The sequence below is a fragment of the Coffea arabica genome, chromosome 10c (genome assembly GCF_036785885.1).
Source record: "Coffea arabica cultivar ET-39 chromosome 10c, Coffea Arabica ET-39 HiFi, whole genome shotgun sequence".
NCBI lineage: Eukaryota > Viridiplantae > Streptophyta > Magnoliopsida > Gentianales > Rubiaceae > Coffea > Coffea arabica.
The window spans coordinates 2,737,782-2,754,745 of record NC_092329.1 but is presented as its reverse complement, the minus strand read 5'-3'; the positions used below and the strand labels follow the sequence as shown (position 1 = coordinate 2,754,745).

General features: G+C 37.1%; 2 protein-coding genes across 2 annotated transcripts; one reads left to right on the top strand and one right to left on the bottom strand.

Annotated features, from left to right (window-relative positions):
• Nucleotides 1-3,030: 3,030 nt before the first annotated feature.
• Nucleotides 3,031-6,480, top strand: LOC113714649 (uncharacterized). Its single transcript, XM_027238630.2, has 3 exons — nt 3,031-3,713; nt 3,807-3,907; nt 5,719-6,480. Exons 1-3 carry the CDS (start codon nt 3,172-3,174, stop codon nt 6,360-6,362), a joined length of 1,287 nt encoding a protein of 428 aa, XP_027094431.1. The 5' UTR covers nt 3,031-3,171; the 3' UTR covers nt 6,363-6,480.
• An 8,303-nt stretch (nt 6,481-14,783) lies between these two features.
• Nucleotides 14,784-16,477, bottom strand: LOC113713250 (WEB family protein At1g75720). The gene is made up of 2 exons (XM_027236929.2): nt 16,187-16,477; nt 14,784-15,579 (listed from the first exon to the last, which is right to left on the bottom strand). Exons 1-2 carry the CDS (start codon nt 16,346-16,348, stop codon nt 15,079-15,081), a joined length of 663 nt encoding a protein of 220 aa, XP_027092730.1. The 5' UTR covers nt 16,349-16,477; the 3' UTR covers nt 14,784-15,078.
• Between the last annotated feature and the right edge of the window lie 487 nt (nt 16,478-16,964).

Sequence of the window (16,964 nt, the reverse complement as noted above, 5' to 3'; positions counted from 1 at the left end):
GTATATGAGAAAACAAACATGAATAAACATATGCGTCTATCTATGTATAGTTGTTGGCTAGAATCAGCATCACAATATCTGACTTCTAACTGCTCGGATTATCTACTCTTCTTATTATTATTGAGACGATGATGCTTGCACTCAACCAAGAAGATGCCACGCTCTAGTTTATTATATATGTAAATACAAAAAAAAAAAAAAAAAAAAAGGGCATGCCTTGTCGTTGACTGCTGTATAATTGACGACAAAAAAGGCACACCAATAACAATAATAATATGCCAACATGCTCCTGAAATTTTTGTTTTTTGGGTTGCTGACGCTTTAGTCCTCAATATTTGCACAATAACTTGGAAATGCTTTGATATTTGGAGATAAAGAGTGAGTGGATTTTAGGATGCGTAGGAGTGGAGTTAGAGACTAAGCTTAGCACGTTCGTTGTATTTCACATGGTGGCTGAATGATGGTACGTCACTGATGGAGATTCGTCATGGGAGAATTCTAGCCCAGTTTTTGGGCAAATGGGACGGATTGGTTGGATTAGATGTACCAATATATATGGATTAGGAAGAAGACATTGAATATGCAAATACGCCAGTTGGTCAATCGTTGTTTTTGCTCCCGTTGTGTTGTAGCATGCACGACGCCTCTCTCTTTTGGCTCTTGCGCTTTTTCTTATGCTTGTGTTTTGGAATCTTGATGCGCACTACCCATATATATGAGGCTCAAGTTGCTTCAAGAGTTTAGCTATGCCCAGCATGGTAGGAAAATATGCGCTTCGTTTTCAAGGAAAGAAGAAGAATAAACGCACGAATACTAGTATATGATTATAGGCACACAGATAGGTGCGTAAATATCGATAAGAACTATCAACTACGGTTCAATAAAGTCCGATAGTTTTCCTATCAAACATATCATGAATGATAGGAAGAAACATTTCAAAACAATCCACTAAATAGTTCAGAATATAAGTCAACAACTCAACTTTAACCCAAAAATTTAAACCATTAAATCTTGGATGGTCTTTTTCTATTTCTCGTACCAATGTAGGACATATTTCTCGGACCAATGTGGGATATAGTTTTTTACTCATGAATCTAACAAATCTCAGTAACCCCTCACATTAAACCCAAATTTATAAGTTCTTCTTCAAACCAACTATAATACTCAATGTTAACCCATATTATCGCCTAAGGTCACATATTTTCCTAAACATGAACTCGCTTTTTTTCAACATCCAAACTGCATTCTAGACCTCTGCCAACTTTTAGCTCCTTGGTCTAACACCAACTGGACTCCCTGCTAAACCCATGACTTACCTGGTCCAACACCAACCAAACTTCTTCACACTTCGATCCACCACCAATAAGAGAATTTTCACTAGTCCAACTTCGAAAAGGATCGACTTGCCCCATGAGTAGTCCAGTCTCGCAATTTAAAACTTTGATACCAATTTGATAGGGAGAAATATCTCTCGAGAGTACATCAAAGAATCCAATATGTAAGTCAGGAACCCAACTTTGACCAAAAAACTTAAGCCATTGAGTTTCGGGCTTTACTTACGTATTAACCGCTCTTTTTCTATCTATCGAACCAATGTGAGATATAATTCTTTACTCATGAATCTAACAATAAACACTTTATGTCTGTTGACAGGAGTAGCAGTACAGCAGGTGAACTAAGACACTACACATTTGTTCGTTACCCGGTGGACGGGGGCTTGGTGCTTTTTTGGAGGATAATAAGCAAAATCTTCATACGGGCTAGTTAGCGTTTAGTCATACGTTTCTGACAAAAGTTCATGTGTTTGAATCCAGTTAACATATAAATCATATTAGTGGACGATTTGTAAGAATTTTTGCAACTGATTTATGATTTTGAAGTCATATCATGACCTATAGTAGTGATCAAAATTGAACCGGCTTAAACGAAAAGAAATACATAATGTTTTTTCAATTATACATGGAGGAAACCAAATCGAGTAACAAATGTATGCTCAACATCAGTTAACTCGTCGACAATAAGGAATATCCAGTATATATTGAATTAAGCTTGCCGATTTCTGGAAAACAAGCAAACAGCATCCGAGAAGTATCACAATAAGCTAAATACACAAATCAAAATGATAATCCTATAATCTTCACTTGAGCTGTCAAGCACTTTGTTCATCATTTAGAACCTTAAAGCAAAGGCGTCAATTTGGTATCCCTAGGCCTTCCACTGTTTTTCTTTTAGAATGACAGGAAGAAAATGACATAATGCCTTTCCGATGCAAGGCAAATCCTGTTCTGCTAGCTTGCTTGCTTCGCCACTTTTTTTTTTTTTTTCTTTCTTTTCTTGCTTCGCCACTATTATTAAGAGAAAAAGATCAAAAGAAGAAAAAAATGCTATAAAATTTACCATATAAAAGCAGACTACCTGCACGCACAAGCGAAGTTAGCCGGCCTAACCCCTCCACACGCTTTGCTCTTCATACCCAAATTCATAAATTGGTTCATAAATTGGATGATGGGTCCAGCTTAATCGAGTAGTCCTTACCACTTGATGTGCAATGGCTTGACTTGGTCTCCTGAAATGTCAAATCTAATGAGAGCAGAGATTATAAAGTAGGTTTGATTATAAGCTTTTGCTTTTAATCTTTAATATGTAACCCGAATGGATTACTAAGGAAGGACAAACCGCAAGGTAAAGCACATTTGAAAAATTAAAGATGTTTATGATTATGGAAGTCTAATCAAGTAGACACAAAATCCTTTTAATCAGCTTCTTTGTACGTCTTTACAGTCTTGCATAGGAGGTTTGACTGTCAGCACTTTAGACAAATGAAGAGATTACTTGTTAATTCTGAGGTATAGGGGCAAATAGAATGACAAACACGAGGAGCAAAGAGCAAAGAGTAATTGGACCCCATAAAGAAGTTTGATTAAAAGTACATTAGACAAATCAAGTAATTACGGGATAATAGTAAAAGTAAAGGGGCATATTGGAATAGAGTAAAGAGGAAACATTATTGACTCCCCCAGCCGAAATCAAGGCCCGGCCAACTTCTCTTTGCCTTCCCTGCTGCCCCATCTTGGATCCCTCCCCACTTCCATTAAAGAAACGTCCTCCCTCTCAAGTCTCCAAGTTTTAAAAACCAATTTCCCCATTATATTCTTTCTTTCTCTCCATTCCATGAATGAGAGAGGTCCCTCTTCATTACCACAACTTCGCTTGTGTTTTGTAGCTCTACTTTTCATGGCACTGCTCACTTCCTTACCAGAACCACGGAAGACGCCATCAGAGAAGACCAGTCATAATAACAAGAAACATCCATCAAAACGCAGGAAAAAGCAACAACCTCAGAAGCCACCATCATCGTGGGACCAATTCAAGAACTTGTTGACTTGCAAGCAGATCGAAGGGTCAAAAGTTCATGATCCCTCAATCCCAAAGTTGGGGTCTTGCAGCTCAATATGCTCTTTCAGGGATGTTGTTTATGGGAACACGAGCAGGGTGGTCCACAGAGCTGATAATTCTCCTGAAAGCAGTAGCGTTGGACAGGAAACGCGACTTCTTAGCAAGAAATCTTCTCATGGATCATCCTCCAGGTCTTTCTCAAGCTCACTCAGATCAAACGGTACTAGTGTGACGTACAACAATGGGTCCTGTAGAGGCATGCAATTCAGAAAGCTCTCTGGATGTTATGAGTGCCACACCATAGTTGATCCTAGCAGGTCATAAGGCATAGCTGCTTAACTACAATTACTTTTATTTTTTATTTTCTGTCTTGAGAATTGAAGGTTTTTTTTTTTGGGGGGGTTATGCAGGTATCCTTTGCCAAGGACAACCATATGTGCTTGCTCTGAATGCGGAGAGGTCTTCCCAAAAATTGAGAGCTTGGAGCATCATCAAGCGGTCAGGCATGCTGGTACTCTTCTTCTTTCGTTTTTACCATTTCTATATTTTTAACTGTGTATAATTTTAGCTAGGTTGACCCTCCTATAGAAGGCTGGAATCATGTCTTGTGAGCCTATCCCTTCTAGTCTATGGTTTTGCAACAGCATTCGTACTAAAACTACTAATTTTCATAGTTTCCTCTTCTATTCATGGTGACACAGATGAAATTCAGTTTAGCAATAAATATGAGGATGCCCTCTTTGAACGAAAGATGGAGACGAGTGATGACCAAGCTTTTCTCAACTTGGTTTTCTTGTGCTACTATTTTGACTGTTCATTTTGCTGAAATTTGTGTCAACTGCAACATCAAAAACTTTTTTTTCTACAGCAAAACAAAAATCAAAAACTTTTTTAGGAGAAAGAGAATACTGTTTTGTGTTGGTAAAGATGTTATGTAGGAGGAAGTAATACAATACCCTACGGTTGGTATTAGATCGATTGTTAGTACAATTATACCTATAGGATCCCTCTTCATTTCGCTTCTAAGACTTTGATCAATTTATCTTGTCCGGAAAATTAGAAGCATCACACTGTACAAAGTTGAGAACTCCTTAAATTGAGGTTGACCTCAAACAAAATTGAATCTCCAAAGTTTTTGGGGGGAAAATGTGCTGCTAGTGCAAGGCAAACGGCATTAATTGCTATCTTATGGCCATATTAAAAATTGATAGTACGACATTTATGGTTCATTATAAGCATTTGCCTTCCCTTTTCTGCTACACAGACACCAGTACTTCGCCAACTTCATTGTGCTGTGGACCATCGGGTACAAATTTACAGTTGTCACCTCATAAAATCGATAAGTACCCGACGTTCAGACCGTGGCTGATTGTTATTGGTCAACAATTATTATTATCTGATTTCTACGTGTTGCTTGGATGATCTAACCTTCTAATATAGGTCAATGGCTGATTAGGATTTTCTTTTTTTTTTTTTTTTGGGTATCATTTGATTCTTGTGTGCTCTACGACCTCGGACTTTGCCCCTTATCAGTGGATTTTTTCTCTATTTTTCATTTTTTGTACTACACATTTGAATGCATGATATATATTTTCATTTATTAATAATAATAATAATTAATCAAATTTAAAACGATCATATTTTTTTTCAATAAATGATGACACATGTCATACATTACATCATACATCTACATGAGATGTTTATTATAAAAAATGGAGAAAAAATTTACTGAAGAGAACCAAATTCTCCTACCTCTTCTACTTCAAGATGTTATGAGTGGGCATGTATTCCATTTCTAGAAAATGGGAATTACCTCTATATAAGAGTCTCATATTTTTTGAGAAGCTCTTTTTCAATCTTACAATTCTTCCCTTCCATATAACTATTCTCCTTGCTTGTAAAACTAGTTTTGAAACATATGCAGGTGACATTGGCTTTCAATTTGCCACACTGATTTTTTTTAAATTAATTTCAATCCTAGAAGAGTATTTTTGGTAATTAAAACAAAATTGCCATGGCATTAAACTCTCAGTTGCCACAATATCAACTATGTATTATATATATGAAAGGAAAAGTTAAAATTTTAAGAATTAATTTTATATATACTATAGAAACGAGCATGGATGCATATGATATCAAATTGAACTTTAACCCTTTTTTTTTGGGTGTACATGTGGGATGCATCCAGCAGCCTATTAGTGCATACAAGATTTATTCAAATCCTTAATGCAAATCAATTTGCAGTTAGTCTATCTTTGTGGGATATTTTCCTAAAAAAAAAAAAAGGAAAGGGTTATTTACTTATGTGCATGCATGCTACAGTGGGTGAGCTGGGACCCGAAGATTCAAGCCGCAATATCGTGGAGATAATCTTCAAATCAAGCTGGCTCAAGAAGGACAATCCAATCTGCAGCATCGAACGGATCCTAAAGGTCCACAACACTCAACGCACGATCCAACGGTTCGAGGACTGCAGAGATGCAGTGAAGATACGTGCAAACAGCAACAGCAAGAAAAACCCCCGGTGCGCCGCCGATGGCAACGAGCTGCTAAGATTCCACTGCACCAGCCTCACTTGCTCGCTCGGCGCACGCGGGTCCTCCAGCCTGTGCGGCTTAGTCCCCGGCTGTGGAGTATGCACTATCATCCGGCACGGCTTCCAAGGTAACAAGTCGAGTGGAGTCCGCACGACCGCAAGCAGTGGTAGGGCCCACGACTGCCTTGGCCTGGGCTCCGACGGTGGCCGGAGAGCGATGTTGGTTTGCCGTGTAATAGCAGGGAGGGTGAAGCGCATGGCGGATGATGCGGCGGTGGAGGAGGACGATGCTGGCACGTTGGCTGCCGGCTCATACGACTCGGTAGCCGGGTACGCCGGAGTGTACTCGAATCTCGAGGAGCTTTACGTATTTAATCCCAGGGCTATCCTACCTTGTTTCGTAGTGATCTACAAAGCCCTTGAATCTTAGGTTTGGCGTTTTCTCACGTAGTTTTCTGTGTTGTATTGTACGACGCGATTGTAGTTTTACCATTTTACTGTGGCTATCCATATTCCCAACTGTTTTTGTTGGGAAGAAAAGTTCCAAAGTCTGAGGAAGAAAACAGAGGGAAGAGAAAAAGAAAAAGAAAGGAATAATAAACTAAATCTACGACTACAGATGGCTAGGAGATGGACCATTCTCGGTGTTGTACATAACAAGATGCTTTCTGGGTGGCATTTACTTGTCAAATTGTTTACAAAAGAGGAAAAGGTTGACGAGCCTTGTCTGGTTCAACTGCCCCACTTTATGAATAATTTGTGCCTTTTGTTTTCTTTTCAGGTTAATTTGTGATTTACATTGGAGTTAATACCCGGGTTGTCTTTTAATCCGCTTTTCACACAACCGTTGGGTTTGCCTTTGTTGGCAAAAACCGGGAATCCCATTAATTACTTATCTTGACTATTACATTTGTCCTTTTGATACCTCGATTTTTAGGAGAAAAGAGCGCAAAATTTTAGTCGTATGGATTGCTATTTTTAGAAGATTTTTTAGAAAGATATACTACAACGATTTGATGTGTGTGAAGTAAAATAATTGTATTTACAAAAAACGTAAAAATTTTCCGATCCAAACAAATCTGCAAACACTGATTAGTATCTCACCTCCGTAATATTTTCATAGTGATATGTTCTCTTAGTTTGATTCTACTACCCCATAGTATTTCGAGGGAGCTGGCACCATGTCCACATAGTAGTATGCTTGCTAGCTGCGGTAAAACGGGCCGTGGTGGGGGCACGCGGGATGACCATTAAGTGGGAATATGGAAGAAAAATGAGTTTGACCAGAGACTGATCATTAGAGCAAAATTAAGCACATCCTAGTGATCCCTGAGAGAGACCAATCGCATTTGCGCTCTTCCCTTCTTTCTTTCTCTCTCAGAAAGATATTATTGCGCGCACATGCATCCGTGCATCGGCATATGCTGCAGCGTCATTACTCTCCTAGTTTCTTTCTTTCTGGTTAAAATTCCAAGTCTCTGAATTCAAGATAAGGTAAATTTATCTGTCCATTAGCTGATTACTTAGATCTCCACCAATTAATACATTAAACTTTAACCAACTACCCTATTAATCAGAAACTTGCATGGGGGGTTAGGTACGTCCTTCAGTGTTTAATACTAGTACTACAATATGTGTACCTACCTACTGCGGTCGCGGAATAACATGCAGGAGGTCGTACATGAAATTAGATGGAAAATGATGGTTAGCATTATTAAAGTAATTTCGTACACCCATCAGAAACTTCCCGTTTTTTGTCAGTAGTAGTTAATCTCACTTGTAGTAGTAGTATTTGTTAGACGACTGAGATTCGCGTGATTTCTTAGGTAGCGCTTAGCAGTGTCCTTGCGAGACTGTCCTAAATCTAAATGGCGTCTGCTATTTGTCCCCCAACCCCATCTGCTGCAGTAATCATTGGCCCTCCCTCTTTAACTTCTCCCAAAAATTTAAAAGTTTGCCCGGTACCCATCAGCAATGGAAGGCAATAAGAGGTTTTATTTTATTTTTTGTTGGTAAAAAAAATAAAAATATTGGTTCTTCTAGTAGTACTAGTTTACTTTATTCTTTCTTTTCTTTTCTGAAAATTAGAATGGGAATCTAAAGGATGTATCTGGACAAAAGACGGGGTTGATTCCTACAGGCCTCTTGCTTTCCTGGTGGCCTGCAAGCTCCTTTCTTTCTGTATCAAAGGTAAGGCCGAACAAGCTTAATGTGTCGTTGCATTTGCACACACGGGTTATTGCATGTGATCCTTGGAACAATCAAAGAAAGTGCAGACATAAAAGAAGAGATCAATACACGAACAGGAATATGCGATTTAAAAGCAACCATTCAGAGTTTAAGACAGAAGAAGATGCAAAATTAATACTGTAGAAGAAGGTCCTATATACGTATTTAAGTCCGAACGTTTTGCATTGTCTCCAAGCAAAGCATGTTGCTATCGATTGAGACTAATAATCAATGTTTTTAAACCCGGACTGGGAAGTGAACCGGAAAACCTTCTAGTTCAACCGGTTCGACCCCCGGTTCAAAGGTTTAATAATTTTTTATTCATTTTAGTATTAAACATTTTGAATAAAACTAAAATATTTATTTTAAAAAATAAATACTTAATAAAATCGGTTGAACCTCCTGATTTTTACCGTTTTGACCGGTTCAATTAATTCTTTGGATTTTTAATTGAATTGGACCGAAGGCATCGCCGGTTCGTGGTTCAATCGGTCGAACCGGCCAGTCCGGTCCAATTTTCAAAACATTGCCAATAATAGAAGAGGTGACCTGCTTTTCAATTGGGTCGGGCACTGCAGGTGAACCGCGAACCGGCCATGCCTCCAGTCCGGTTTTCAAAACATTGCTAATAATAGAAGAGGTGACCTGCTTTTCAATCGGGTCAGGCACTACAGTAACCTGCATTGTGCATACTTTGCATAGTTGCAGCTGGGATTTATGTTGAAAGTTTACTTGCAAGGAAAAGTTTCTAGTTTGAAACTTTCCCCAAGGATCTGGACTTTGAAGAATTAATGATCACATGAACTATTCGTCGATGGCAATTGTTTTGCAATCTTGAAATTCGAGGATTCATTTTTTGTTTTGTCTTATTAATTTGACGAAAGGATTCATTTGGTGATGGTTTTCATCATTCGTTTTCGCTAAAAATTAGAGTTCAAGTTTCAATAAGTTAGTTGACATACAAAATTTCGATCTTCTTAACTACACCACATAACCTATTAATTATTTATCAAGTAAGTTCCATAAATTAAAGGGATAAATGCGATAAATTTCGACATTCTTGACTACACCACTAGATGTTGTTGGAGATGTGTCAACGATGGAATAGGAAGTGAGACATGAAATAGTTTGATAAAAATGCTTGGCAGTCGATTCCGGAGTGGAGCTTCGTAGATGTACCGCGTGCCGTAACAGAAGATTGTAGCATAACTCATGAAACTCCAAGAAATAATAATAGGTTCTTGATGGCTTTTGAGTTTTAATGCATGAAACCATAGCAACTAACGTTACTTATGGGCCTGCGCTTGGGCAATACTGAGGGCCTGGAGAAAAGGCGGATGTGACAAGTACTCTCAGCTCACTGGGCCAATCTGGACTTATTGCCAACTTTTTTTTTTTTTTTGGATTTAAAAGCAGGCGTGGCAATTTTCGACACGATTTGAAAATACAACATGAATATAATACGAAATTAATGGGTTTGGATTGAGATTTCGTGGGTTCAGGTCAGAATCGGGTCGAACTTGATGAACCCAAAAAAAAAAAAAACAAGAACAGGTCAAATTCAGGTCACCCACGAGTTGACCCAATAACCCGTTTATAAATTAAAAATAATTAAATAAATATAAAAATATTTTATCTAACTAAACTAAGTTATTCTTTTTTCCCCAAAGGCATTAACTACTTAATTCTAAATGAATTTGTTTAACTTATGTGAAGTTGGAATTATTATGTTTGGATAAATGATATATTACATTATTTTTTATTTTTATAGTATTTTAATTTATTTTATATCTGGTTTGGGATAAAACACTTTTATGGTGTTTTAATTTATTTCAGATTTGGTTTGAAATTGATTTATCGAAATTTTTATTACTTGATTATGCAATTAGTCTTGTGCAAAATTGGTTCTGTTAGAAACTAGGGATAATTGCAGAAACCTCCCCTGAGGTTTCTAACACTTGCACTGACCTCCCCTCTAGGTTTAGAAATGACATTCAGCACCCCTGAACAGGAACAATTCGTTGCAGAAACCTCCCCTGAGCCTTGATGTCCCATTAAAAAATTATTTGTAGAAGTGAGATAAGAAATTTCTTCCAATTTTGCCCTGATCTTGCTTGACAATTAGTATTAACAAAGAAGGAGCATAGGCATTAAGGATCAAGCAAGTTCAGGGGGTATAAATGCAACATATTTTTCATTCCAATATCTAGCTTGGTTTGATGAGTGTTTTGGAATTAAATGCAATTAAATTTCAAAATTACTCCTGATATAACAATTATTATAAAACAAAAGAATTACACATACGACAAATTAACATCTCCATAATTGTAAGTACAATAGTTATTAACTTTTTTTATAAAATATAAGAAAATCATAAACCATAACAAAAATTAATATTAGAAAATAAAGGGTGGCGATTTTTAAATTAACTTTCTAAAGGGTGGTGATTTTTGAGTCTCTTCCCAAAGGGTGAAAAACGCATCGAAGGAATGCGTTCTTCCAAATAAAAATGCAACTTTCAAATACGTTATTTTAATTTTCATAAATTTGTTTAAATATGAAAAATTGGTTAAATAACGCATAACATATCAGCTCTTTATGGGAAACTGGCAAGTTTTGTAGTATGTTTTATACCAACTCTTTATGGAAAACATACCAGCTCTTTATGGAAAAAATTGGTTAAATAGCGCCCAAAGGAAAACTAGTATGTTTTGTATTTAACATAAATTAAATATGTGAAAGTAAAAAAAAAAAATTGCCCAAAACATACCAACTCTTTAGGGGAAACTGGCAGGTTTTATATTTAATGTGCTATTTAACCAATTTGTTGGCCTGTGGAGCTAATTAACCAATTAGCGCATTAACTAATTAGTTAATTAGATAAACAGAAATTAGTTAATTAGTTAATTAATTAATTAGATAATTAGTTAGTTAATTAGTTAAGCAGTTAATTAGTTAATTAGTTTAACATGCAAATAGTTTGTTAGTTTCGAATAGACAACAGCTTTAGTTAATTAGTTAATTAGATAAACAGAAATTAGTTAATTAGTTAATTAGTTAATTAGTTTAACTATGCGAAAATAGTTTGATTAGTTAATTAGTTAATTAGATAAATAGAAATTAGTTAATTAGTTAATAGTTAATTAGTTAATTAATTTAACTATGCAGAAATAGTTTGATTAGTTTAATTTGTTTAACAAATTAAACGTTGGTTTTGATGAAAGTACTCAAATCTTTCGTCTAGTAAAATCAAATACAATTGGGGGTACTCTAGTAAATTCACACACTTTTACCTTTTAAATTGGTTTCAACTTTTTCTAGGGGAGGTTAATGCTATTTCAAAATTGATAGGGGAGGTCAGTGCAAATGTCAGAAATCTCAGGGGAGGTTTCTACAATTTTCCCTAGAAACTACAACGGTAAATTAATAAGCTGAAATTATGTTTCAGGTCATTCAGGTTGGCCTGTCATCCCGAAATTTCCGGGTACTGACCCGTTTCGGGTTGACGGGTCGCGTTCGGGTTAGCAGGTTTTCTGTTGTATCCGGATCTCAACCCGATCCGCCAATCCGTTTTTGACCCGATTGCCACCACTATTTGAAAGGACCAATTAATTGCCTTCTTGTCAAATTAGCTACGTCAAATTAGCGGCAAAGCGTCGTTTTTAGACCTTTTCTTTTCCCTGTTTTGAAAGCGTCATTGTAGCTGTAGGTATAAAAATAATCATGAAACAAACAAACTTATTTAAAGAGCTAATAAAGTGTACCATTGAAAAAAAGGGTCGGACAATGAAACGAAGGTTGGACAACGTCGTTTTCTAATGGGCTTGATGCATCACAGTGGTCCTGCGAACCAATATATAAAACTAAATGAATAGATATCACAAGGACCCACAAGTAAAAAGTCTGATTTGTTTAGTCATCCCCTAGGAGTACATGATTAGGGGATAAACAATCAAAGATAGTCGCTCATCATATATGTTGAGTGGTAAAAGTCTCTGTGTTATGGTAGATTAATTCCTTATGCAATTATGCTGATAAAAGCTTGTCTCAATTGTTTGCCTCTGGAGTCTGGACCATTTACCTGCTGTTTGCTAACACACAATTATTTTGATAAAGCTTGTCTCAATCGTTTGCCTCTGGACCATTTACCTGCTGGTTGTTAACACTCGATTATTTTGATAAAGCTTGTCTCAATTGTTTGCCTCTTGGACCATTTCCCCTGTTGTTTGTTGAAACTCAATTATTTTGATAAAGCTTTAGCTTCCATGAGGGGCTTTAGAATCACGGTGCTTAATTATTCCAGAAGTCGATTAGTCACATAGGCTTCTTGAACCATAAATTTGATGCTACAAATATATGTCGGATCTGCAGAATAAGACATTGAACTTCATCTGCTGCTTTCGGATATGAAACTTTGATAAGGACAACGACGGAAGTTAGATTCTCAACTTTGGATAAACCATTTTTATGCATGCTTAATCCTATATTCATCATGAATTCGAAGAGATCGATACCTCCGAAATTACCTATGAAATATTTAAAATATTAACTCAACTCCAAATATGCATACTTGAATCTTCTTGTATACTTGTCCTTCATTTGTTGTACGGCCATTCTTGTATTAATCCCCCATCCAAAACTTTTTTTTTCCCCTTTTGTGGCTTCTGTTTTTCTATCAATACGTGCTGCAAGGATTCAGAATAGGGCAAGACGTCAAGGACATGCATAATTATAGGCGCAACAAAACTGAAAGTTTGACATTCAAATTAGACAAAAAAGAATTCGGGGAATTTTTCTATTTTGGTATGGAAAGCAAGGTTTGAGATTGTAATTGTTACGAGCTTAATAATCAATTGGTTCAACATTTAATTTTTTTTTTGAGGGGGGTGGAGTGTTTTGAGAGAGTGCTTACGATTGAAGATTGTGACAGAAACGTATTAAACTATAGTATTTGGTAAAGACATTGGAAGCCCATGTAAATGATTTAGTCACATGGTTGAGACAACATCTTTTGCTTCTTAATATTAATATGCGCTTCCCTTCGGTCATCATCTCCACATACAACTATTGTAGAATAAAACCGATCTTGGGAAACATCACCCTTTTATTCCCCATATGATAGACATGATAGCGTTTCACTTCCAGGGGAATATCTTCTATCCTGTTGTCTAGCTTCTAGATAGAAATTAGAATGCATAGGACGCAGAAAGAGAGCTTTGTTATTGAAGTCGTTGGTGGCGGTGGTGACCTTCAACTTCATCAGAACCATAAAAGACCTGCTAGTGCTAGGGTTTCTTCTATTTCTCGTCGGGCGAAATTCAGTTTCTCCACCTTCAAAATGAAGCTGTTTGATCGCTTTCGCAAAAGTTTAATGCGCTTCATTCTCTCGATCCCTTCTTCCTCTTCTTCTAAAGGTTCACAAACAACGTCAAGTTCAGCACCTAGACGTAAATCATGTGACACGCGGCCTGATCCTCCAAAGACTTCATGCAGCTCTTACTATTCTTCCAACTCTCACCACAACGAAGCCATTGCTGATTGCATCGAGTTCTTGAACAAGTCCCATCAGGGCTTGTTTTCGGGCCGCAACTCCGATTTTATGGTGTGATGTTTTCGCGTTTTGGAGAATCATCCAACCTTGGGTATGTACGTGATAATAATACACAAGATCATGGCAGCTTTTCTGTTTAACACTTCTTGGTGAAGTTCTCAGCTTCTTATTACCTTGTGGGCTAGTGATCTATTGCAAAATAAGAACAGAAGGTTCCCCGTGTTATGTACATTATAGATTGTCCCATCGAAGCTTCTATTGTATGAAAACGTTTGGTGTACGAACGTGCACGGTATTTCATGTGCCTTTTGATAGATTTCTTCTCATGGCTTTGGTTCTTCATTAGTAAAACTCAAGGTAGAGTGGAACTAGAACAACCTGCTATTGACATATACAGTTTAAATTAGATGAGATAGAATTCTATTAATATTATTCCATCTTCAGTTCTCCTAAGAAAAATTAAAAACGGCACTATAATAAATTGAACAGGAGAACAAAATTCTCTTGATAGTTCGTCGGGGGCCGACAGACTACAGCTAGCTAGCTAGGGACTGAAGGCCGTCAGTACTCACAATTTGGTCAAGAAGGAGTTATCCTTTGCAGTTCAAATGGAAGACATTCGTGACTCGCTTGTTGACAGGGCACCAATTATACAATACCTGATTTTATAACAATTTCTTATTACGTTTAATAAGATTTTATTGCCTTTCATTTCCTCGATACGTAGCTTTTCACCTAGAAACTTTTATAATTTTGAATAAGCCCACTGAACTTTTCCAAAACCATATGAAGCCAGCCTTAATTTTTTTTTTCTGCAACAATGCCCTATGTGTATGACAAATATTAGAAGATGGTTTTGTCCTCAAAGAGCGTCTAGTACTACCATATCCACATTATAGCCCGTGCCTAAGCGAAGCAACTTGAAAGTAAAACTAACATGGTAAGTTAGTAACATGATATGATCAGGGGAAACAAGGGGAAAAAGGTTCACTTGGTCTTACATGATTCAACCACGCATCTCGAAACATATCCTAATTCTCATAGATTCAAGGAGAGATTACCGTCAAAATCTTGCTCAAGTTTTCGTAGAATTATAAAAGGGAAACACATAATTCAATTTTAATTCCCCACCAGGGAAGAAAATCCATTATCGGACACTATAGCATCATAATCAATAGACAAAATTACAATAACTTCCACTGTTCTTATACCTTATTTGAGATTTTATCTGGGAATATATAAATTAATTACACTATTGTACGTATATCATCTTCGTTTTGGTGTCAAAAACTTTAAGATAATGTTCTTATGGTGGGAAATGAGTCCTTGATCTCTTCCGATCGAATGGCATGTGTGCTTTTCATGATCAAGCTCCTGCCGGTCCAACTCCAGAGCTGCCTATCTTCCTAAAGATGCCCTTGATCAGCGGGAGCAAAGGCTTCTTTTTACTCTTCCTCAGAGAAGGGTGCCTCTGTAGTAGAGCATCAGCTGGTGGTACAACTTGGGCTAAAGATGGTGGATCTGCGAAGGTTACATATCTTTTCTTTTGAAACTCCACGTTTTGTTGTTGGTGGATCATAGTTTCTGTGATCTTGACTTGAAATTCTTCTTCATCTTTTATATCCTCAACAAACTTGAGATCTTCAATCTCAAGCTCGAGGGCCCTTTTCTGGGATTCTCTTTCTTTTAGGTGTTGGAGCTCTCTTTTTGTCCGCTGAAGTTCTTCTTGTAAAGAAGAGAGGCAAGTAGCCATGACCAAGCTTTCTGCTTGTGCCTTTTGGAGACTTTGCTTTGTCTCCTCTAGCTCTGCCGTGATATTTCCAAGCCTTGAAGGAGCGTGACCATTCTCGATGCTTCCATCATGCATCTGCTCCAATTTTGAAACACAATTAGGAATATACTTTTCCTCCAACACAATTTGGTCTGACCAGAAAAAAAAAAAAACACTGGTCTACCATTGTTAATTACTCAAAACCATAAAAAGCGCTTGTACTCACGTTGAAGCAAACTTGCACTTTTTGGCATAAATGTCGTCATCAACAAAGTGTAAAGAAGCAGAACCTAAATATATATTGTTCCTTTTTTCCACAATATAGATGGTGAGATACATGCAAGGTGATGGTAGTTGATTCAAGAATTATTATCACACATCAAATACTTGCGTCCTTCTGAAATTCAACGCGATCAAGTTATGGAATTTGTCAAAAATAAATAAATAAATAAATACAAGTAGCACAAGTTCTGTAAACGTCGCGTCGTGGCCCAAATGGAAAGTCGGAAAATGAAATTGCCTTCCTTAATTAGATGACAAGAAGTTGGATTTCAGTACAATGATCACTTAATTCTCTGAACAAACTTTGATTAAGAATAACACATACACAATACTGGGCCATATATCTCAATTAGGACCTCAAGATCAAAGTTTGACTGGTAAATGCTAAACAGTTAATCAATGCTTGCCAATGATTAATTACCTCTTTGAGTTTGTTGGCATAGACTTCGCCAGCCAAAATTCTCTCGCCGAACAACAATACAGCCTCCTGAACAGAACGAAAAGGAGCGCTGGTGTCAATCTCAGCCTTCCTCATCATTATCACTCCCTCCTCATCTGCGCCACCTTGATTCATTCTCGACATTTTCACCAACAATATGTGTATTTATATATGTATATGTATATATATATATATCAGCCTTCTATAATTTCTTCAAATTTTCTTTTGGCTGTCGCTGTCTCTTTATCTACAAGTGAGAGAGCAAGACAGAAGAATAGAATCGTTGGAATGACTTGTCGAAGCCTTTTAATGGAGAGTGAAAAATATTACTTGTCACTACTAAATATATACATTCATGTGAAAAGCTTCGTTACTTCGCGTCTACTTCACTGGAGAATTGTCCTTGCTATTTTTGAAGCTCAAGCTGGTGATCGGTGAACCAGAGGCGGATGGGCTTTCAGGATTATATTGTTCTTGGTTCCCCGGGGGCCCATATTAGATAGTTTGGTACTAATACCATCCAACAGTTGGCCCACCAACTGCATCTATAGGTCTGTTTTGCGGCGCGACCGTCACTGTTATTTCTTTGCGTGATTGGCCCTATGAGAATGGGAAGGTTTTGTGATGCCTTTATTTCGGAATGAATTGGTGTCATTTTTTTTGGTGGAACATTGGATATTAGGGAAAAGAAACATTACAAAGACAGACAAGAGTGTGATTTGAATTTTATTTTTGTCAATGTTAACTCTTACGAAACTAC